This window comes from Leopardus geoffroyi, chromosome B3, assembly GCF_018350155.1.
Source record: "Leopardus geoffroyi isolate Oge1 chromosome B3, O.geoffroyi_Oge1_pat1.0, whole genome shotgun sequence".
Taxonomy (NCBI): Eukaryota; Metazoa; Chordata; class Mammalia; order Carnivora; family Felidae; genus Leopardus; species Leopardus geoffroyi.
In genome coordinates, this window is record NC_059337.1 from 102301255 (window position 1) to 102325754 (window position 24500).

The following is a 24500-nucleotide window of genomic DNA, read 5'->3' on the forward strand; positions in this document are numbered from 1 at the left end:
TTTTTTTTAATTCACAGTGTGCACACAGCTCTTGGTCTCCAGACCTGATGAGGAAAATATAAGTTCCTATTTACAGCTCATAGACAAGTGTCTAATTCATGAGGTGAGTAGTAATGGATTTCACAAAACTGTTTTTCTCATTGCTTAGAAATGGTTCTCAGAGTTTCTGTGATGTGATCACTTGGGTCTCCCAACAACTTGTTTTTGAAGGGTAGACAGGCATTAATCATAGCCTGGGCAGAACCCAGCTATGGTGGCTTCAAACCTAAGCACAGCCTGTATGTGACTTTGGTGTCGAGATTCATCTAGACTGAGCTCCGATGTAAGGGTGAATGCCTGAGAGAAACTTCTGGCTCTGGAAGAATCCCTGAGTGGCCGAGCCTGAGGTGGTTAACACTCAACCCTGCCACCTAGTTTTGGCGTTTTCAAGTCCTTTTAAAATTTTGTGTTGAAACATTTTGTCTTTTGGCTCAGGGAAAGTTGAGGGAGGGTGAGAGAGTGTGCAAAAAAAAAAAAAAAAACAATCATGTGTTTGTGTGTGGTCTGATTTGTGATTTTTATAGGAATTGTGTTGAGCCACATGTCCTTTTGAAGGAGGACTGCGGCCGGCTGGAGGTGTTCCCATTAGACTCAGTGCAAGTGCAATCTTCCTGATGGAGCAGACCGGGTCCTGGACACTGCTGGGCCGGAGCAGCCACCTGCCCTGGCAGCTGCCCTGAGGCCCATGTGGGGACAGGGGATTGTGTCTCGGACCCAAGACTCCAGTAGCTTCTTGGGAGCACCCCCTCAAAGAGTCATAGAGACAAGAGTCACAGTGTAGGCTTTGGAAAAACTTAGCACTGAGGTCTTTCTTTGGGACTTTAACGTTACAATAAGATGGCAAAGGCCCCCAAGTCTCCTCACCTTTGCCAGGTTAGCAGCCAGAGCCCCAGAAGTGCAGTGGGCCCCAGTGAAGGGAGACACCTGGCACAGAGGTCTGTCCCCCTTACCCACTGCCCCACTCACACTGCCCTCATCCTGCCAGCTGCCACACAGACCCATCTGTCAAAGGCCAGTTCCCTGGGCCCCCACCCTTCTGCAGTCTGACTCCCCCCCACCCGTCACGTGCAGATTATGGTCTCCTTCTGGGTGTCCTTCCCAGCCACTGACCCACAGTGTCCCCTAAACTCTCCTTTTTGCTATTTCCTCTCTCAGCAGTGCAAATTCTTGTGTCCCTCTCCGCAATCCCCAACTCACTCTTTGCTATGTGCAATCCTGACACCCTACTTGTTTTGGCCAGCAAAAAGCAACAGGAAGAAAAGAAGGCAAGAACCTGTTGAAGAATTTTAGAACTCATTCAGTCCACAGATCTTTATTAAGCACCCAGACCCCATCCCTATGTAGCTTATGGTACGAGGGTAGCAGGGGAGACAAAAGGAAACCAGGTCATCACATACATGAGGATAAGGCTGTCCTGGCATCCTATGGAGCCCAGATGAGGAGTGAGGCCACCAAATCCAGAACCGGAAATGGCTTTTCCTCAGAGGAACTGTCCCCAAGCTAGGTCTGAAAGGCAAGCTGGGGTCTTGGTGGTAAAGACTCACCTAAGTAGGTGGGAGTGCTCCAGGCAGAAAGAACAGCATTTGGAGAGCTCTGTGTCTTACTGGGGGGGGGGGGGGGGGGGGGGGGGGGGGGGAGGGAGTGTTTGGAGTGGGTTTGGGGGGGACTGATAAGGGGAGGATTTAAATTTATATAAAGGAACTAGAACCTTGCATCCTCTGCCATGCCCACACTCACACCAAACCTTCAGGATACTTGTAAAAGTTACAAGTTACTTTCCATCTTGCCTCAAGTCTGCTGAGCCCGCAAGACAAAATAATGAGCCCTCCAGCTGCCTCTGTTGGACAGTGCACAAGCTTCCTAATTGGTCTCCACCAGCCCCAAAGCTGTGGCCTGATGCTTCTCACTTTCCTGCCACTGTGCATGCCCTCCTTGCGCAGCCTGGCTCTCTTTTCCATTTCCTTAGAATATTTAGAAAATGCCTAGTTTTTTTTCTCCCTGCCTGCCCAAGTGATTAAATGCAAAGATGGTACCATGTGGACTCATCTACTGGCAAGAGGCCTCGACTGCAGGAGAGGGACCTGTGGCTGGTGGGAGTCACAGGCAGAAAGGGGCTTATGCTATGTCTGCTCGCCTGAATTCATGTCCGGATGGAGAGGACTGTACTCTGCTTTGGAAGGGAAAATGCTGTGCAAGACCTTTTATTATTATTTTAGTTCAAGAAAGAGGAAACGTGTCTGAATAATTTTCCACAGGCTTGGGTTATTCTGTTGGGCAGAACACCTCCTCCCTGTGAGGCCCTGTCGAAGCACGCAGTCTCCATCCTGGCTGAGGTTTATACCTGGGCTCCACGAAACAGGACTCCCTTTCACAGCCCGAATGTGCTATTCCTTACCTGACTGGATAGGATGTTGACCAAACCTAGACACTTTCCTTCCTCCCAGGGACAAAGGGACCAACTCCCTAGAGTAACAGAAGGGAGGACAGGAAAGTTCTGAATTTCATTTCTGAGACTACTTTGCTGCATTATAATCCCTGGCTTCTTGCCTCCTCACCATCTCCAGGAGGTTCTGCAGAGAGGAGTTCTTGCCCCTTTTATGAGCATTTTTTTAATCCCGCCACAAAAACTGTGGGGCACACCCTAGCCATCTTCTTCCATACAGACTCATTGGTTTGGCCCTGATCGTGACACAGGACTCGGAAGTGGCTGACTGGCTATGTCAATCTGTACTATGGAGGTTCCTTCCCCTCCAGTCCCTGAGGAAGCTGCTACCAGCCCAACCCAGAGCTGCCAGTGGAATGGCTGAGGTCATGTGTCAGCCATCCCAGTTGACAGTGGAGCTCCCATGATAGAGTGCTACTTTGCAGACACACACACACACACAGAGACCAGCTTCTGGAAATCGCTCATTGCCAGCCATGACCCGGCTCCTCTCTGTGCCTCCCAGCTGCAGCCTCCAGGACTGAGAAGTGGCCACCACACTCACTCAGCATGGCTAAGGGGCTTGATTCTATCTGCAACCCAGAACTAAATGAGCCTGGTGCCAGTGTTGAATGAATGAGCTGACCTCTCTGGGGCCGGGGGGTGGGATATAAACATTTCCACCTTCTTGGAAATGTCCTTGGAAGCACTTTGAATGCATGTCTGTAAAGTAAGCCATTTCCTCCTTTGTCACTTGGAAACTCAGGCCAGCTGTCCTTTAGGCTGGCCCTAGACCAGCTCGGTATTACAGTTTTGACAACTTGAAATCATTTGTTGGGGGCTAAAGGTGATTGCTAAATACCATATGTGACGAACATTCATACACCACCACCAAAGGGCTGGTTTGCACAACCAAAAAAACCCTGGCTAGAGTATCTATGAGCAGCAGTTATTGAACCATTACTAACAGTCAGGTATGTTCTAAGTATTCTAATTGCATTTCATGTGTTGTCTCATTTAATCCTTACGTCTTTTTGAGGGAGATATTATTATCCACGGTTTTTAGAAGGAACCGAGTCTCAGGTAAAGGAACTCGCATAAGGGTATGCAGGGATTCAAACCCTGTCCGTATCCATCCAGAGCCTTCCTCCAACCAACTGGGCTGGACTCTCCTCCCCAAGTCATCTTGATCAGTGCACCTGCATCCTGTGTTCTCAAACTTTGGCAGAATAAGCCAGTCAGAAGGAGAATCTATCCATCCCTTTATTAGTCTAGCAGCGATGCTTGCCTTTCAAGTTTTCAGACATTCATGTATAGGTTGACACTCACCAAGCACTACCAACAAATGAGAAGGGACCACAGAGTAGAACCATGTCCTTACCTTGTAACCATGAGACCATCCTACCATGTACCTTAAGCAGTGTCTGCACCTCTTTAATGAGGCATGGAATCTCTGGGTTGGGTAGACCTCCTTTAGTGGATATCCTTAAATGTGTCTGGCTAAGGTCATCCAGCAGGAAGGGGTTTGCAAGTCAATAATTTTTTTCGCAATATAACTAACATCTTTTTGCTTTTTTGTTCACATAGCTCCCCTGTGTTTAGGTCCTTAAAGATTAAATGTCATCTGGAGAAAATTAAGCTGTCATTTTTTTTCTCTGTTTAAGGAATCAGTTTCCTTTATGGAAAGTAGTCATATAGTCTGTTACTCTAAGTAATAGTTTATTGCTACTTAAAGGATTTTCTGTCTTATTGACAAAAGTACATGGGTATGTTATCTCCATCATTGTTACTGCTAATCAGTCAAAGCTGATGGGTCTCCCACAGGGTGTGGGTCACCCTTCTAGTCTCCCACCAGGGGATTTCTATATTGCACGTAGGGTCCTCAAACCATCTAGAATGCCAAATGTCTGTGTTCCATCTGCAGCAGAATTACCAGGGCACTTGTTGCAAACATCACCTGGACTCCTCTCCAGATCTCTTATATCAGGCTCTAGGTATGTGGGAAGGGGTGTAGGTCTTCTTGAGGGATTCTAATATAACAGAGATTTGAGTGTCTCTGCTTTGGGGACTCATAACCCCTATAAAGTCTTTCCCTGGACTTCAGCATACACAAAAGAAGGCATAATACAGATGTCAGTGTGTTATGAAGCAGGCAAAACACCCCCTCAATGCCAATTTTACTAAAAAGGATTTGAGAAGGCATCAGATCTACCGATTTTCCTAAACTTTAGGCAAAATTTAGGTCAGGATTGGTGCACTGGGGTTTTGTAGGGCACAGGATCCTTTAACTGGAGATTTCTCAGCAAAGCCCCATGCCCTATAAAACCCCCAGTGCACATATCCTTGATGTATAGTATAGTATAGTATAGTATAGTATAGTATAACATAGCAGAGACTATTCTTCCATTTTCTGAAACCCTGAAGACCACTCCAGGGTGACCACACACCATCAAGCAGATTGATTTTTGAAGTGGTTTAGCATTTCCATTGATTATGAACACATAGGGGGCCTGCAAAAGCCAGAGTATTCAACAGTCCATTTTGCAATTCATTCTTGGTTAATCTGTAGAGTCCAGAGTAGAGTCAGGAGGAAGGGGAAAGTGAGTATGGATCTGCCAGAAATGCAACCAAAAACAAGGGTTGTCAGAAGCTTAATGCATGTACTTTACCAGGCACCTCCAATGTCAAATAACTTGAATTGTCGGTACAGGTGGCTCCCAAGTGAAACTGACTGCCATTTGGATCAAGTAGGGAGCAGGTGAAGAAAAGGCAACTGCCAGAGACTCCGATGTTCCCCCTATTAATTGCATGTTTCTCCCTCTAATGCCAGGCTGCGCCACCCATTAAAAAGTCCTGTTTGTTTTTGCAGGCATTTACAGAGACTCAGAAAAAAAGATTGTTGTCATGGAAACAGCAGGTGCAGAAGCTCTTTCGGTCTTTCCCTCGGAAAACCCTTCTAGACATATCAGGATATCGACAGCAAAGAAAGTATGTTGGGATTTTGTTCTTCTTAATGCACGGTGGTTCCCTGGTGTTTCACTGCCTGCCTGGGTTCCTGGGCAGGACTATGGCAGGCATCATCATTCCTTGTCCACAAGGATGCCCTGTGGGGAACTGGAGATCCTTTAAACAGACGGGGTTGGGAAAAGGCTATGGAGAGAAAGCATGCCCAGAAAAAGAACTGAACATGATCTTTTGTAACTCAGTTTACATGATCAAAATGACGGTATTAGTCCAGAGGGGATGGGTATGATTTAATGAATGCCCACAAAACAACTGGTGGTTGATCCACAAGAGGGGGCCCTGAAAGGACAAAAATGGGTTCTATTAGCACCTTACAAGGTAGTCTCATTTTTTCTTCCTTCTAGCTGCAGACTAGCTAATTATAGTTGGTGGCAGGGTGAAGAGCCCAGTGCTGGTCTATTTTGGTCTGAGCTGCAATCTAAGAGTGGAGCAGTACCACTCTTGATTTTTCATAGTACTTCAGCTTCTTGGATGCAGTTAAAAATAAGCCTCGTTGTACTTTAGCACCCATTACCTTAATCTGGTTTTAAATTAAAGAATCCAATTGCATATTAAAGGTGAATTACAGTGACAATCCAGGGGAAGAATCAAGGGGGTGTGGGGTAAAGCCTTCAACAATGACAGGGAGTTGGGGGAAGACAAAAGACTGATGTACAAACATCCTGAAAAATCAACTTTCTATTGTACATTTTTAAACATGAGCAGATAATTTTTTCACTTGTACCTAAAAAGTTCTGAATTAATTTCTTCGTGTATATAGAGAAGCCCTGTGTTGTTAAAAATTTTTGGCATTTATTTGCATAAGTGTGCCTTAAAACATCACTATTTCACATTATTTAAGGGAGATAAGGATAGTTGGGATTTATGAAAACCTTTCATTAAAGAGTAATGTAAAAATTGAAGTGTTATCATATTCTAGCATATATAACACCGTTATTTATTAAACAAACATTTAGTACTATGTGCCAAGTGGTATCTAAGCATTTTAGGAATATTAATACATATAATCCTTGCAACAACCATATGAGGTAGAGTTGCTATTATTAACTTCAATTTACAGAGGAGTCTGTAGGCAGTGGTATCCAGGATTTGGACCAGGCAAGCCAGCACCAGCTGCAGAGTCAGTGCTCTTAACCATTGTACATGCCACATGCCAGGCAGCTCTCACAGACTCCAGCTGATGTGTAGAAAAAACAGTCAGGAAGAGCAGCCCTCTTTATGGCAGTTCCCTGTCTCCAAGCTCTCTGGGGTTGCCCTTCCTGGTGGGATGGACTGGACCACCTGTGCACCCTGAGGATTGCCAGGGGCCCAGGTAAAAGGCAAGGCCTGCTTATAGGCCTCCCATCTCAGGGACTACCCCCTTCCCAGGCTCGCTCTCCTTATAAGGGCAACAGTGCATCTCTCTCAAGCGAGAGGATGAGGTTCCAGACCCTCTTGCCAACACCAAGCCCTCAGGAAACAAGTTCCAAGGAGAAGAAGGACTTTAGAGGATAAAGATAAAGATAGAGATTTTAAGCTCTTTGCTTCTCTCAAGACTGTCATCCCCTGCCTCTGTCTGCTCTGCTTTGTCCTTGGTCCATATGAGAGTTCCCATTAAACCTGACCTCTCCAGAGTGTTATTAACTAACGTTTGTCTTGGGCTACCCAAGGTTTGCCATATTGGAATCTTGATGGACCTGTTTTTATTGATAAGAATAAATTCAGTCATCAATTGTGGATGTTCAATTGGAAGTTGCTAAGGCTCTAGAAAATAATTTGTTCTCATTTATATTACCCCTTTTTATGCTATTAATGAGAACTTTTTATCCTATTAATTTGCTTTGAAGACCTGTTCCTCCCATAGTACAAAGGTAACTGCAGCCCAGCCCCTGCATGAATTATCACAAATCCCCAATTAGTTTGTTCTTATTAATGTTATTTTCTCAGTCTTTTCACGCATTTCAACGTAATGAAATCAGATGGTCAGATTTAGGAAAGCAGAGGTGGGCAGAGTAAAAGAATAAGGAATGAGGGGTGCCTGGGTGGCTCAGTCAGTTAAAGCATCCGACTTCAGCTCAGATCATGATCTCGCGGTCCATGAGTTCAAGCCCTGTATTGGGCTCTGTGCTGACAACTCAGAGCCTAGAGCCTGCTTCAGATTCTGTGTCTCCCTCTCTCTGCTCCTCCCCTGCTCACACTCTCTTTCTCTCAAAAATAAGTAAAAATTTTAAAAAATATGTTAAAAAAAAAAGGATAAGGAATGAAAACTTACTTGTGTCACTTGGTTCTCTCCCCAGAGAGAATGATTATGTCATTAAGCCTAGTGGTCTTAAGTAACCTAAGCACTGACTCTGGTTGCCAGAAGTGGCAACCCTCAACAACTCTGGCTTTGTAATAACCAACTAAGTATGTCACAGTAGGGCCCCACAGACATTGGAAAGGTAGCCTATCCAAATACTGCCCCCTCATCTATCCTGACCCCAAAATTTTCTGGGCTCTACCTGCTGCATACAGCCCAACTCATGCATCCTAACTTTAGGAGTCCTTAGAGCCCTCCTGTCTTCAGTGACCAAGTGTCCCATAGCAGAATCCTCTGCCCACATTGCTCAAGAATATAGTCTTGCCCTTCCTGGAAGCACAAATCATTTTAGCATCACTCACTGACTACTGTATTTTGCATATGAAATAGCTTTTTAAAAATCCAACCGAAAAGGAAAATGAGCAAAAAAGCTATCTGCACTAAATAAGGAGAAGTCTTAGAATACTGAATCATCTACCAGGTGGCCAATATTCCAACTCTAAAAACCAAAGGACTAGTCTTCATAGTTAAAAAAAAAAACAAAAAACCATTTGATCCTTGTTTCCACTTGTCATGGATCTCAGACTATCCTTCTCAAAAGAGGTCTCCTAGATCACGTGAAATTACTTTTATCCCCTCCTGGCCCAAATTTCTTCTTTCAAACCAAAAAATTGTAATGCTAGTAAAAAGAAGGAGGTGGGAAAAGATGAGCTAGGTACGTAGAACCCATGAGTGTCCTTCTTACCACACACAGATGAGCCCCTGACAGAAATCAGGAATCCTTTCCTTGGCCACAAAAACCTGGAAGTGGAAAGACACAAGTCCAGAAACCAGTTGCAGCCAGCTCACCCGTGGAATTCTCTTCCGCACCCCCTTTCCCCCTTGGAAATTTAGGCATTCTGGGAAGAAGAGAAAACATTCTCTGAGATTAACAGTGCTGATGGCTTAGATGCCCCTCTCCACCCCCCACAACCCTTTCTCAGGAAATGACTGTTTTACAGCACCCCTGCCCCCAATCATCTTCAACTGGTTAAACTACGTCAGCCCTGTCTCCTGGAGTCTCCTCACAGGTTTGGTACAGACCTCCCCTGTGTGGCTGGGAAAGCAAGTCTGTTCCATCTTGTGGCTGTTGGAGGTAAAGCACTGTGAGTTAAACACCAGTGAATGACTAAAGCTGACTCTCCTTGGAAGGAATGTGCTGGTTCCTGAAACCCTGCTGGCTGCTGTGTACCCTCCCAGAACCTGAGGCATTGTTGGAGAGGATGAGTTCTTGGGCGCTGAGGTCACTGGAGCAATGGGAGTACAGCATCCGAGTGCAATGCCAGGGGTCCCTGGCAGCCTACGTAGGTCCATGTGGGAAAGCACGCAACCTCCCGATCTTTCTGCAGGAAGGGTCTGTGGAGTGGGGAGCTGTCAGCATCCTAGGTCTGGAGCACTTGCAAACATCATCATCTCTGTTCCCCTTCCCTACTCTCAACCTGGGAGTCAGAGCCCCAGATGTGGGGTCAGCTTTTCCACAGGGAGAAGAAGCATCATGATGACAGATTCATTCGTTCATTCAACGTGCACTTGCTCTACCAGGAGCTGACTCAGGCATGGGACATGCAGGACTGATGAGGACAGACACCATGTTTTCTCTCTTGGAGCTTACATCTAAGTGGGGCTCACTGGCTACTCCCTCCAAGTGTGCCATACAGACAGACATCAGAAAGACTGGGATGTGACGGAAGGAGCACTGATCCTGGCTCGGCTGCTTTTGTGCTGTGTGGCTTCTTGATGGGCACGTGAGTGCGCAGGGCCCTGGAATCCAGCACGGAAGAAAGCTGAAGAGCACCCTGGTTAACTTCCTAGGCACATATCGCAGCGCTGTCGCCTGCTGTCTGTGTGACCTCTGCAAAATTGTTAAGCTTCCTGTTTTATTTCTCCAGCTGTAACAGAGGATAGAGCACCTACTTCGTAGGGTTGTCGTGAGAACTGAAGAATTAACGTGATAGTCCCAGGATGGTGCACATGATAGTCACTCTCGGATGTCTCTTAGCTGTCACTTTAATCATAGCCCTTTCCTGGCACAGAACCACCCCCTGCCCCTAGATAGACCTCACAACTGTCAAAATGTAGGCAGGTTCCAAGGAGGCATCCCACTGGCAACCTGGGTTTGGGAAGGGCTAAGGGTGACTGACAGTCTCCCCATTCTTCTCTGTTCCCTCTCACAGTCGCGGCTTTGGGCAGTCCAACTCCCTCCCGACACCCAGCTCTGTAGGCGGTGGTATGGGCAGACGGAACCCACGCCAGTACCAGATCCCCTCCCGGAACGTCCCTTCTGCCCGCCTTGGCCTCTTGGGTACCAGTGGATTTGTCAGCTCCACCCAGCGCAACACCACAGCCAACCCCGCCATCATGAAACAAGGAAGACAGGTTTGTTCTGCCCCAAGAAGAAGGGTGGGCAGCCAGGCTCAGGGCCTGAGGCTTCAGGACCTACCCCCACATGACCCCCGAGGTGAGTGGAGAGGCCAAGGGAAGGCCACAATGAGATACACGTGGCCCTATGCTGGGAGGGAACCAGCTGTTTGCACTGTTTCTCTGGGAGACACAGCAATTACATGGCTGTACTTGGCTTCATGTGGATTTATTTAAGACGCCCTATAACCACGTTAACCTTTAATTGTGTGGGCCCTGCACATGGGGGCCTTGAGGAAGCACTGCGAGACCTATCTTTTATTTGCCTGGCTCCTTTACCTGACGCAGCAGACCTCAACACCTCCCAGATCTGGGTTCCAGAGGAGCCTGAGCATCTAAGGAGCTTTCTCAGCCTTTTTATTCATGGAAGATAGCTCCTTTGTCACAGTCCCAGCTGTGGTGGAGAATCCAAAGAGGAGCCTAAGAGAGGCTACCAGAGGGAGAGCTGGAACATTCTCTGCCTATTCAAGGCCAGGCTGTCCAGAGGTCTTTGCTATGCGGTATAGAGCTGACTTCCGTCCCAAAGCTCCTCACCCCAAAGTCCTGTTTCCCTACCCCACCCAATGCATTGCACCTGTGTGCCCAGCTCTGTGGGGCTCTGCAGGTTGCGGCTGGGAGTAGAGGGACACAAGTGGGCCTGGGTTGTCATGAGGAACTTAGGGATGGCAGATTGGTTTAAAAACAGGAAAACAGCTCCAGGCAAAATGGGCAGCATTTATGCCCCAGGGGACAGGACAAGGTATGAGAGAGCCCCACTATCTGACTGTTGTGGGAAGCCCCAAATCAGTTCAAGAGGAAGTCACCACTAGGACACCCGCGTGATAATAAACGCAAGCTAAGTGTGCCAGCTCGTTGCCAGCTGAAAGATTCTTTTTTCTCCCCCTCGCTTTGTAGTAAGTTGTAAGAATCTCAAAAGGAAAATCAAATGAGAGCCTTGAAATAGTTTGTGCTCTTCGTTGCAAACATTTATAGAACTCTTCCCATCCCTGAAAAAAGTGATAGGAAAAGCAAAGGCAACAAAAGGGATAAAAAGAGTTTTGGAGATAGTAAGGGAGAGAGCTGTCCAGATTAAGCTGGGGCTTAGAGAGGCCCGGGGCTTGGAGAGGGGGATAAAAATGAATGGAATCTAAACCCCCTCTCTATAAATATGCAGATGGGTAGCCTGCAAGCCTTTTTCCAGAAGTTAGCAAAGAGTTCTTCAAGGGTATTTGCCTCTTGAATTCTGGCCGATAGCCCTGCTCTGCACCCCCTCCCCTGTCTGGACTAATGGTTCCCCTTTTGCATTTCTCATTAGAACCTCTGGTTTGCCAATCCTGGGGGCAGCAACAGCATGCCAAGCCGCACCCACAGCTCAGTCCAAAGGACCCGCTCGTTGCCTGTGCACACTTCTCCACAGAATATGCTGATGTTCCAGCAGCCAGGTAGGTCCATGCACTTGATCTCTCCCTCTCTCCTCCCCCTGACACAGGGGAGGCCAGGACGCCAGAATAGATGCCCCTGTGAACCCAGCCGGAAAGTGCTTAGCCTCGACTGTCACCACACATTCTTTTGAGCTTATAGAAGCCTTTCCTTTTTTAAACTGTGCCTTGCCAGCATGAATAGCGGCTGGCTGGCTGGGAGCCAGCACATGGAGCCCCAGAGTCGGTTGCAATATGACGGGGATATTTTTGATACTAGTCATATTTCTAGATTGATTAAACCAGAGTTATCACTGGAGGGCTATTTGGGGGAGTTGGGAGGGGTTCCATGTGTAGTGTGTGTGTACTTTGTGTATACGTGGGGGGATGTGCAGGAAGTGAGACAGAGAAAGAGAAAACTTGACAGCATTAGCACTAAGAGACTTCCCCTGGTTTGGGAGCGCCTTGCAAACATGACTTATTGGACCAGCCATCTTCCCTTTACTTGGTTAAAGAGCAATTTGGTGCACTTCAAGTCAGCTGCACATCTCACCATGAGCCTCCTAAAACAGAGTAGCCAGAATTATGCACAGACAACAATTGCTTGCACACTTTATCTATGCAGACAGTGACCTCTTAAGACTCCATGAGTCCTATAAAGCCACAGAAGCAATTACTATATCTAGCTAGGTGACCTTCTAGGCAGGAAAATCAGGAATGGGTGTTGTACCTATAGGAAAATACCCACCCTAGGCAGTAGACACACTCTGTACAGTAAGTCTTATAGAACTTTAAGGAGAGGAAATGTCACTGTGGCCTGGGTGGGCAAGAAAGCTTCTTGGAACTGGAGCTGAGCTTCAGGCGACAGGGGGTGAAGTGGAAAGAGGAGGGTGGAGTTGCAGGCAGAAGGAGTGAAGAGAGCAAGACTGCAATTGTACTATCTCAGTGAGTTCCAGAAGCCGTGGCTAAGTCAAAGGGTCAGACTGAAGTAGCAGAGAGTAGACCAAGGGAACTGGAAGGATTACAGCTGATGATGAGGGCTCTGAATCCAAGGCCAAGGAGCTCAGACCCCAGCCATTCTCAGTGAGGAATGTATGGAAGATTTTGAGCAGGCGTGTGCCTCGAGGAGGTGGGGAGACACTGAGGAGGAAGGGAGGTGAGAAGCCACCACAAGGTAAGGTGTGTCAGGAAAGGACGACGGTCCAGATGCTTGCTTGAGGTTGCTTCTTGACTTCTAGAACCTCTCCTCTTTGCATACTTTTGTTTTAAAGCTCCTTTTCTCTGTTTTGATACTTATAACTTCCTGGGAAGAAATATTTGATAAAATTTAGGGACTCCGAAGGTCTTCTCCCTGGGTCATTTAGTCCCAGTCTCTGTTTTGGTGCAGAATCATGTGTAATCCATTCCCGATAAGAGAATCTAGACAATATTGGGAGACATGCTGGGTACAAGGAGATCTTTCATCCTGACCTCAGTCCTGGGACTGCAGCCCAGCTACCTCATAGCCTCACAGGAGCCCTAGCACAGCTGACCACTCTCCTTCTCCTTCAGTCCCTATATACTTGTAGCCTCCTTGCTCCATTCTAAAGCTCTTATCCCTTCCTTTGGCTCTCTTCCAAGTCCTCAGTCCTCTCTTTTTCCCCACATTCTCCCTGTCTTAATTGGGAAGACCAGGCCCACCAGGAAGAGTTGGGCCATCCCTAGGAAGACTGTTTGAGTCTGTAGATACAGATCTCCCACCTGCATTTTTGTTTCCCCTCTGCTGTTGTAGAGCAGTTGTGAGCTGCTTGCTCATGCTCAGGGCAACTATGACCCTAAGATCATTTGCATGCTCTTCCCATGAAGCCTGTTATTCCCATAGTTAAAAAATCAAATAATACAGGAGGGCTTTTAAGAAAAAGTGACTGCCCCTTTCCCCTCCCCCTCCCAGCCCACAGTCTCATCTCCCAGAGGCAGCCACTTACAAGGATTTTCAGTTTTCCTGGTAGTTAACCCAGAAGTCTCTAAATAATGTTCTTTGTATGCTAGACTTAGAATTCCAGAAACTGCTTGAGGACTTTTTTGGAAAGGGGGGATTAAATTAGCCTCTAGCATAAGCATTACAAACCCACCTCCAGCAAGGGTCTGATGAACCCCGGCATTTCTAATAATAGCCAAGGCATGGGGACAGGGCTACTCCAGATTTCCTGACTGCAAATACACTGGTGAGTACTCGGCAGGAGCCACTCCTAAGTCCTGACTAGCACACTCAGCCCACGCTGGGCGGCTCTTCCTGGGAATGGTCATGAAGGGTGAGGCAGGGCACAGCCATGGCTCAGGATCCCTGGCTAAAGGGAACAGAGGCTGCACAAAGTCACTGTCATGGGCGGAGGGATGCTCCTCTTCAGTCTCCAAGGTCATCCCTGCCCCTTACAGATCAGACACTGGTTTTCAAGACCAGAAGTCATAACCAGAATTCTTGCTTCTTACTGAGGAGACAGCCTCCTTCACAGGGCAGGCCCATCTAACTGCCATAGCCAGACCCAGATGAAGTTGTCCTAGATAGACGGAGTCTCTTGGGCCCTTCCACCCAGAGCAGCACATCCTTGTTAACTAGGCAGGGATCTAGGGGCTGGTGGCTGGGGGGGGGGGGGGGACTAAACTATAAGTATCATATCAAGGAGTCAAAATCTGAAAAGCAGCCAGTGGCTTTCATCTTTACACAAGTAGGAGTAGTAGTGAACACAAAATGGAATAGAGATGTATAATTAACCCCAAATTAAATACTTAGAAAACTGTGTTTACAGTATAGCATAGTGGCTTCCTCCTGGCCATTAGAGGTCTTCAGAGCATCCATTTTAAACCATATGGGTAAATGTTGGAAACTATAATACATTCTAAGGAAGTTTCAATTCTGTAAACTTAAATACTTCCATTAAAATGGTGGAAGACTTTAAATGTCTCCAAAGTCTGGGGGCTAGAACAAGCCCCCAACTTTTGCATCAACCGATCAGTCACCTGGCTTGAATCTGCAAGATAATGTCGTCTTTCCTGGATCTACAGGATTTGTGGACCCCTAGGAGGCCATGTCAGGGTGGCTTTTTAATTTACTCCCACACAGACAGATTTTAGATGTTTCCCAGGACAAACCAGGAGAGCCGTTAAGTGACTGCTGCCTCTCAATGGCCTCCGGTGTAAGAAGCACTAAGCTGGTCCTCTCAGAGCAAGGGGGAGGGGATCTGATAAACTCACCAGAGGGGTTGTTTGAGCTCAAAACAAGTGTCGTGCCTGGTGAGTGACATCATGTTTCCGCAAAAGGCAAGGTGTTTTCCAAACTGGAAAATTCGTTTGAAAATTGCTTGGAGAGTGATTACCTTACCTTGGAAGCAGATCTTTCCTGCTGACCCAGGCTCAGCCAACCCTTGAGATCCAGTCAGAGAGGATCTCCAAACAGCCCTGATGTGACACTAGGCCATCAAAGCTCCTAACCATCTGGAGGGCCTGACAAGAAAGGGCAGAGGGACCAGAAGTCAACTTTAAAAGAAAAGTATGGGGAAGGGTAGGTTAGGCAGCCTCACAGAGCCACATTCTGGGGATTTCTTCCTTCCCTTGCACAACACCATGTGCAAACTACCATTGGTGCTCGACTGTCCAGATGGGAGATGAATAAGGGGCCTTACAGGGCAGCATTTCATGATGTGATGTATCTGTTCACCATAGCAAACCTCCCCTATGCACCAGCTCGTGACTGTATTTCTTCCACAATCAGAATGATGCACACCTGGAAGCACGGTGCACAAAGCTGTTACCATTCATCTCCTCTTCAGTGGGAGTTTCAGGTTCCTTCCAGAGAACTACCTTTTGAAAGAGTGTGGAAAGGAAGACTACCATCCACCCGCTAGGTCCATTAGGGGAATGGAAAGGACTGCCATGCAGAGGAAGTGACCAGAACAGGGACCCACTTAAAGTATCTGATGCACATTTGCTCTCTGACTTCTGGTAAGCCAAGGCAAACAGTCCTGCTCAGGATTGGCAGATAATAGGGAGGTTGGTAAATGAATCAGTTGTATCACAGCTAAGAACCCAGCTGGGCCTGTGTTCTCCTGCGTCTGAAAGTTAAACTCAGAGAGTCCAATCTGGGGCAAGATAGTACAATATTGTCTTATACCATATTCTCCTCATCATTTTGCATGAAAGTATGGGTCCCAGAGGATTTCTACAGCACAAACTTCTGCAGGTTTAGGAATTAGGCCACCAGAGAAAAGCTTCATTCCCCATAGCAGTCTCAGGGGTGTGCGACTGACTTACTCCTGTTCCTCTGTCACCCACCATGACTGCCACGACTGTCTCTGCAATGATCAGTGTCCCTGCCCACACTGATTTCTTTTCCTTCTGTTACTGCCCTCCCCTTTCTGCTTGGTTCCCATACTCCCTGTTTCCCTTTCTTCCTTATTCCCTTTATCCAGTCCAGATCCCACTTCTCCATCCTCTGTCCCATCCTCATCAACCTCCCCGATTTCTCTCCTCCCAGCAATCCCACTTCTCACTTAACTTGAAGCCTTCCTAGTTATTCAACAGGTGGTCTTAACTATCATTGGAAAATTGGGATTCTAGAGATTTTTCCTAGAATACTCCATTTATTATTATAAAGTACTAAAGACACTGGCCTGTTTACCTCAGCCTCAGGGACTGGGAGAGAGCTGCAGAATTGCACCATAGGTGCCACATAGCAGACACTCAGCTGAGATGGCTGGTTTCTGCCAAAGAAAAGCCACATCCCGCCCCCCCCCCCCCAGATGGACCCAACAGCAGCACTTCATTAGGAATGGGTGGCTGCTCCCTTCCAGAATCTAATGTTTTTTTAATGTTTATTTGTTTTTGAGACAGAGAGAGACAGAGCATGAACAGGGGAGGGTCAGAGAGAGGGAGACACAGAATCTGAAATAGGCTCCAGGCTCCGAGCTGTCGTCAGCACAGAGCCCAACTCGGGGCTCGAACTCACGTACAGTGAGATCATGACCTGAGCCGGAGTCGGATGCTTAACCGACTGAGCCACCCAGGCGCCCCCCTTCCAGAATCTTCTTGACTCTGGGCCTGAGCACTAGGCTCTGTACTTATGGGACTTTTGGAAAGGCACAATTAAAAAGTCCCACATCAGCCTAAACCCTGGGCATCCTAGAACGGGGGATCCTCACTAAATACTGGAATGGTCTGATAGGGGAAAAATTCCTAGTTCTCAGAGATACCGTCTGAGCTAAGGAAACAGGCCTGTTGCACGCAACAGCAGAGAAGGCTTAGTCAGTCTTTCCTTTTTACCTTACTGAAGACATAAAACTACGTCTGCCTTGTCCATTACAGCTGGGAGCTCAGGCTAATGCAGTGAGTCCTTGGGTTAACAGCAGCCACAGCAAGAGCTGGCCTGCTGGTTCTTGTGTACCTGGGTGGCAGGAGCTGCCCAAATGCTTCTCTCGGGCTTTAAGAGTTCTGCCCACCCAAGCCACACTTGGCTGAGGGCTTCTAGCCTGAGATGGAAGCTGTTATCCACCCAGCTGGTCTCCCTCTGTCTTGTATGTGTGGGGAGATGCCACAGATCTGTTTTTATCAAATACACAATTAAAAAGTCACACTATTAGGAAACTCTGGAGTGTGAACATATGGGCTTCTCCTGAGACTCAGAATTTTTCAGAGCCACTCTGAGAGTGGTGGGGGGGGTCATGACACCCTAGCGCACCAGAGGGAAGAGCTGAAAGAGAAAAAGAACCATGCCAACTTTCAACCTAAAAGAGCAGCCACTAAGGTTTGGAGATTCTAGAGTGGAGAGCCCTGCATTTCTCAGCCCCCTTTTTGAAACACTCAGTCCTAGGCTTAGAATATGGCATTTTGCTGTGTGTTGGCAAGAAATCCTGCAGCTGAAACACTTCTCTCCAAATGTCGAGCATCTTTATTTATCCAAATCTCTCCACAGTGTTTGTTTAAAGGGGAGTGCTAGAGAGTAAACTAAATTTTACAATGAGCATATGGATGGTTATAATTGCTGAGGGTTTTTTTTTTCATATTTGCTAACTGGCTATATATAAAACTGTGTTTCTATTTTATAGATTTCACACCCTGAAGGCTGCTAATTTTGCATGCATATGATTTTCACATGAATGGGTGAAAATACTAAAATACTCTTCCCTCTGGATTGTCTAATTGCCCCGACCCTACTCTGAGAGCAACAGTGGGTGGGGTGGGAAAGACCCTTCAATTCTCCCTGGCTCCCAGCTTCCTGGGAAGCCTGATCGTCCTCTGTCTGCTCATAAATTGGCACAGTTACCTTTCAAAACCATTGATGCTGGCTGGAACTTGTGTCAGAAAGAACCCTATCTGCTCCCTAGTGCTTTTCATATTGATCCATTTTGCCAATTTACTCTGAGAATTTTAAACAATGGAAATGACATCTGCCTGTGAATTAGCCAGTAATGGGGAACACAGATTGCAGAGAAAACTTAAATGTATAGCTAATCAAGGAAAACAAATACTTTGGTTTAGCCATTGGTTTCAACTTCCTATCCCACTAAACCACCAACCTAACCTCACTTGTAATCCTGCCCTCCAGCCCCAAGTGCCCCCTGGTGGAGATTCGAAGGAGCAAGGAACTGGCCTGAAGCTTGGGCCACCAGGATCCTTTCCCTACTTACAGATGGAAGAGCTAAGGCACAATGATGAGAAGTTTCCTGCGGTCACATATGAAGACAGTGGCAGTGTTAAAATTCCCAGACCCCCAGAACATATCCCATTGTTGATTTTTCTGCCCCCACCCCCACTCCCGCCATAGGATTTCACAATTCTTAGTTGTCAGACTTTCCTTTTATTTCTTGTTCCATCTTTTTCATCACTCAATAGACATGTATGAAGTATGCCAGAAGACCATGGCTGGGTATATTATGGGAAATAAAAAAGTCTGCAAGCCAGTGAAAGATGCTCAGGAGCTTCCCAGGATAAGGGATGGGGGAGGTACTGACAGTGAGGGCCCCAACAGAACAGAAGGAGGAGGAGGAGGAGGAGGAGGAGGAGGAGGAGGAGGAGTGGGGAGGATGAGGGACTAGAGCCTGGGGAGATAGGGAGGGTCCAGATGATAAAGGAGGCTTTGTGATTAGAATGCACACAGCATTGTCCTGGGCAGTGATAGCCCCCACAGCAGACATCTCAGCCCTTCTAAGTGGCTAGAGGCTGAGAGTACTGACAGGTACCTGTAGTTGCTGCAGCATGCAGGACAGTACCACCTCTGGAATCAGACCTTTGTGGGCTCTTGTGTTAGCGAGCTAACCTCCCAAGTCACTTGGCCTCTCTGAGTCTCGCTTGAGAACTGGGCACCTGGCACGGTCATGGATTCAGAAGAGGCACTCGCCATGCTGTGGTTTCCATTTCCTTGTAACAAAGCAAAAATGCGCCAAGTTCCAGGTGCCAGGTCTAGGCGCAGGTAGCAGCAGAGCCAAGTCCTGCTCCGGTGAAGTGAAAATCCAACTGGGGGCAAGCAGCAAGCAAATACATAATATATCAGATGTTGGTGAGAGCTGTGGACAAAAATAAATAAAGCTGAGGAAAGGGATAGGGCCAGAAAAGTTCTGTTCATATATAATGTCCTTTCTAAAGAGACAGTAGGAGAGCCAGAGATGTGAAGGCAGGGAGAGCACAACCATGAAAATATCTAGGGACCACCATTGTGGGCAGAGAGAACAGCAGTGCCAAGTCCCTGGGACAGAAGAAGGCCTGGGATGGAGTGAAGGAAGGAGAGAGCCATACACAGGCAGAGGTTAATAAAGGCCAGATCATGTGGGCCCTGAGGGCCATGGCAGGGGCTTGGCTGTTACTCTGATGGGAAGCTGCTGGAGGGTTCTGAACAGAGGCTGGACAGACTGACTGTGACCAGCTATTTTTAGTTACCAGTTTTCTTCTAGCCGCCCATGTTCACAATGGACTGTCTGCGTCTAGCAGACTCAGAGTTTGGTTGAAACCAGGGTGTAACTTACCGCTCTACTGACCCTGATAATCCCCGGAGTCCTCCTAGGGTTGGCGGGGGGGGGGGAGCCCCACAGCACTGTACATACCTTCTCCTTGTTCTCAGAGTCTCTGTCACCAACATAACCCTTTGTCCCTTGCAGAATTCCAGCTTCCTGTGACTGAACCTGACATCAACAACAGGCTGGAGTCCTTGTGCCTCAGTATGACCGAGCACGCCCTGGGAGGTGAGTGGGTCCTTCCTGCATTTTATGGCCTGACTGGGAGGACTACCAATCATTTGCTGTCTACACTCTGGCAGTAGCTCAGGAGTAATGGGAAAGATACAGGGGAAGTAGGCAGGGGACAGGGAGAGAGGAGGGCCTCAGAGTACTGTTGGAGCCTCATCAAGCCATACTACACCTAGTACCCACAGCGCCCTGATCCTCCTTTTCTGGGAGGTGGGTCAGGGACCTGGAGACCAAAGCTATCCATCTTTGCTCGGAGCCACCCACCCAGTGCACACTGAGGTTCCGCCACAGCAGCTGTCCTAGCCAAACGCTGTGAGCTGGAGGAGTCAGAAACACAAGACATGGCTTTTAGTGGCAACATCCCCCCCCGCCACAGAATTGGATTCTTTCCTTCTCGGCACTAGATCTCCCAGTCTGGTCCAAGCATATCCCAGCTTGCTCTAAAAATAGAATTTTTGAAACAAAATTCCCTGCTTGTTTTTCTGTCTCCCTGTTCCAAACGGCTTCCATGATGCCTGGAGCCCCAAGCAGTCTGAGATGTCCTTCACAGTGTGACAGTGATGATCTAGTTCAGTGTGCCTATGGGCTGCAGCCCCATAAGGAGCTCCAGAAGCAGCTGCGTCGTCCCACCATTTGTTTGGGCTGAAGCCCTACGTCATCACAAAAACCCCAGGAGGCCTTCAGTGCCCTCCTGGTACCAACCAATTGCCTTACTCCAGCCTGGTTTCCCAGCCAGCCCTAGGGATGTTTGGCAGGCAGAGGAGAGATGTCCACCCCTTCCTGCCAACCTCCGGGAGACTCTGAGTCAGAGAGGCCTCCTGTGACCCTTCCCAATAGCCCTCTCCAGTCAGGATGTGCTCACCCACCCTGGAGATGGGCGGTCAGCACACCTAGAGCCAAAATCTGTGCTGTCTGGCAGTGGTGGGGAGAAAGGCTGCTGTCAGCTGCTGTTCCCCAAGCTTTGTTCTCCTAACCAGGGGTTTTTGGATTTTTAGTCCCTGTAAACACAATCTTATCATGACACCAAATATGAGGCCAATAAATGCTCTACATGGAACAGATTGGAAAGCAAGGACTGCACCCACCTGATCTCAGCTGTGCAAGGCTCTCTATAGCCCAGAGAAAGCCTCTGCTCAGTACCAGAAGGGAGCTAGCTGAAGGCCTCCCAGCACTGCTGACTGAACAGACAGTGGGAAGGCACAGCTCCCGATGTGACCTCCCTGGGGTTCCAGGAACCCCATTTGCAAACACTTGGCCACTCCTATCTTAGAAGCTTCACAGCATCATTGGTCCATCCTTGACACCTCTATAGGGGAGGTGCCATGAGCTCCTCTTCTCCAGCTCACCAAGGAGATTGGGTCAGCTCACTGATAGCCCCTAATGAGTAATGGGAAACAAACCCAGGGTCCATCAGCAGATGGAAATGGATGAGTGAAATGTTGTATAGCCAGACAGTGGAATATCATACAGCCTTAAAAAGGAATGAGCTACTGATACATGCTACAATTTGGATGAACCTTGAAAACATTATGCTATATGAAAGAAGTCAGACACAAAAGGCCACACAGTATCTAGTTCCATTTAGGAATTTATGAAGTGTCCAGAACAGGCAAATCTATAGAGACAGACAGTATAGATTAGTGGTTGTCAGGGGCCGGAGGGAACTGGGAACGGAGAGTGACTGCTTGATGGGTACCTGATGAAAACGTTCTGGAATTAGATAGTGGTGATGGCTGCACAGCTCTGTGAATATACGAAAAACCTCTGAATTGTACGCTTTAAAAGGGTGAAATTTGTGATATGCAAATTACAACTCAATTTTTCAAAAAGGGAAGCCTCCCAGACCGTGAGAATTCAGGCCAAGCTCAGCCCACTGCAGGCAGCCCAAGCTCCCCGCCACCCAACAGGAGCTGGCGGGTGAAGAACTCCTGCTGCCTTTGAGAGTCAGCAAGGAGAACTGACCTTCTCCCCCAGGGCTTGATATATCTCAGATAATTGGCATGCTGGAAGCCCTTATCAAACTGCTAAGTGCTAACGTTATCATCATTAGTAGCAAGAGTGCCAAATGCGCTTTATTAAAGGGAGGTTTTCATTGGAAAGGCTTCGTTTTTTAGCCTGTTCTTCTATAGTTACAGAAAACCTCTTTGAACTGATTTTTTTTGCTAATGTTTTCATCTTGTTAATCTCCTAAGCCTTTTTATTGCTATGTTTTCCCTCAATAATCCTCTCTGGTGGGAAGCCTCGTAAGCAGCTTCCCGAGCAAAGAATGCAAATTAAGTTCAGGGTGGCCCAACTGGGCACAGTGGCATTGAGCCCTCCCACTATTACGGCACCTCTCTACTAGCCCACCTCTTCCAGGTGCTGGGGAAGATGACTTTTCTGGGGACAGAATGCCAATGAATTAGTCATTTTACAGGAGGACAAATAATGAGAGAGAGAGTAAAGCAAAGCAAAAGACGTTCCTCTGCCTGTGTCTCAGGACAGGAAGGGAGGGTGTCCAAGTTCCTGGGATACCACATACTAGGATGGTCCATGGACCCCAGGCCTTGCGGGCCCAACCTTTTGTGCTGACATCTCTCCTCTCAGTGTCATGCACTAACTGCAGCCCCCCTGTGCCAGTCTAAGCCATTTTTCTCTTTGGCCTTCCCTGTCTGTCTCTGCTTTGCCCTTCCCCTGGCCCCTCCAAAGCACCCAGGAGGTAGTTGCCTCTGCCATCTTGGTTTGTGAATATTTAAGGCTTTCATCTGGCTCTTTTGGGCCTGCTCCTGATTGGTGGCCTCAGATATAAAGGAAGACTCAGGCCTGGCTGCTATCTTCCTCCTGCAGAGGGGTTTTATGGGCAGGAACAGCCACAGCTTTACAAAAGTAAGGCTCCTTCAAGCAGGATGAAGTCTGCAGTAAATCCTACCACAAAGAGGAATGCCCAGTCCACTCTCTGATGCTCCAGGATTCATGTTTTCACATGATCCCCTTGCCATTCCTTCTCACCTTCTCTCCTTCCTCCTCCTTGGGACTTATTAACAGCCCCACTTCTAGCAGATATGGAGACTTTGTGCAAATTAGAAAAAGGCTCCACTTTCTCAAGATGCTGTTCTGCCACTTACTTGATATTTGTCATAATAACTATAAAACCTATAACGAATACATGTGAATGGTGCTGCTCAGAGTTATGCAGTGCACAACTTGCACAACTGTAAATGGTGAGTCTGGACTTACCTGTTGGTCATTTCCTGGCAGATGAATGCCATCACCCTTGTAGGATGAGGCGTGGGATTGGAATTCAGTAAAAATGCAGGTTGGGGTTAGGTTAATTAAGATTTTCATGTTTCTAGCTCCCCACTTACACAGCTATGAAGGGTTGGCATTAATGAGTAGACCGGTGAGCCCTGGCAAGAGTGTGCCACTCCACTTCTATAGACAAGAGAGTGACCTCTACACAGCCACACATTATGTACACACTTACACAGACTCACTGTTTCTCATGACCCATTACCACTGCAGAACCACCATAAGAGGCTCAGGTTAGGGGCCCTGGTGGCTCCACTGGTTGAGCGTCCGACTTCGGCACAGGTCATGATCTCACGGTTTGTGAGTTCGAGCCCCGCGTCAAGCTCTGTGCTGACAGCTCAGACCCTGGAGCCTACTTTAGATTCTGTGTCTCCCCTCTCTCTGCCTCTGCCTCTACCTCTCTCTCTCTCTCTCTCTCTCTCTCTCAAAAATAAATAATGAAACATTTTTTAAAAAATTAAAAAAAAAAAAAAAGAGGCTCAGGTTAACACTTGCAGAAGTCAGCAAAAGGTTACTGATTATAAGTTAACATGTGGGGGCCTCTAGGATTGATGACCTGATACCATAAACACTCTCAAAGGTCATTTGCTTTTCTTCTTTAAAATCTCTCCAATGGGGGGGCGCCTGGGTGGCGCAGTCGGTTAGGCGTCCGACTTCAGCCAGGTCACGATCTCACGGTCCGGGAGTTCGAGCCCCGCGTCAGGCTCTGGGCTGATGGCTCGGAGCCTGGAGCCTGTTTCCGATTCTGTGTCTCCCTCTCTCTCTGCCCCTCCCCCGTTCATGCTCTGTCTCTCTCTGTCCCAAAATAAATAAACGTTGAAAAAAAATTAAAAAAAAAAAAAAAAATCTCTCCAATGGGGCGCCTGGGTGGCGCAGTCGGTTAAGCGTCCGACTTCAGCCAGGTCACGATCTCGCAGTCCGTGAGTTCGAGCCCCGCGTCAGGCTCTGGGCTGATGGCTCAGAGCCTGGAGCCTGTTTCCGATTCTGTGTCTCCCTCTCTCTCTCTGCCCCTCCCCCGTTCATGCTCTGTCTCTCTCTGTCCCAAAAATAAATAAACATTGAAAAAAAAAAATTAAAAAAAAAAAAATCTCTCCAAAAACTATATGGAACTTTAGGGACACACACAAGTACAACTAAAATTGGGAAGATCTGAGTAAGACCGGTAGATTGTATCAACATCAGTACCTTGGTGGTAATATTATAGTTTTGCAAAATGTTACCATTGGGAGAAACCCAGCAAACCCGGAAACCCTAAAACTTAAAACTGTCTCTTAAACTGTACGTGAACCTACCCGTGAGAGGAAGCCAGGCCTGTGCAGTGTACTCGGCATTCCTCCCTATCACTTAGGTCCCACAGCTCTCCCTGAACACTGTGCCACTCACCT

General features: G+C 47.6%; 1 protein-coding gene across 7 annotated transcripts in view; it reads left to right on the forward strand.

Moving 5' to 3' along the window:
* The window catches only part of SAMD4A (sterile alpha motif domain containing 4A), a 217754-nt gene that overhangs the window by 187526 nt on the left and 5728 nt on the right, over positions 1-24500 (forward strand). For all 7 annotated transcript variants that reach the window (XM_045451020.1, XM_045451023.1, XM_045451024.1 and 4 more), the window contains 5 exons: positions 18-103; positions 5331-5449; positions 9977-10178; positions 11515-11641; positions 19741-19824. In XM_045451020.1, coding sequence (XP_045306976.1) covers positions 18-103; positions 5331-5449; positions 9977-10178; positions 11515-11641; positions 19741-19824 — 618 coding nt within the window. The remainder of the gene's footprint in view (positions 1-17; positions 104-5330; positions 5450-9976; positions 10179-11514; positions 11642-19740; positions 19825-24500) is intronic.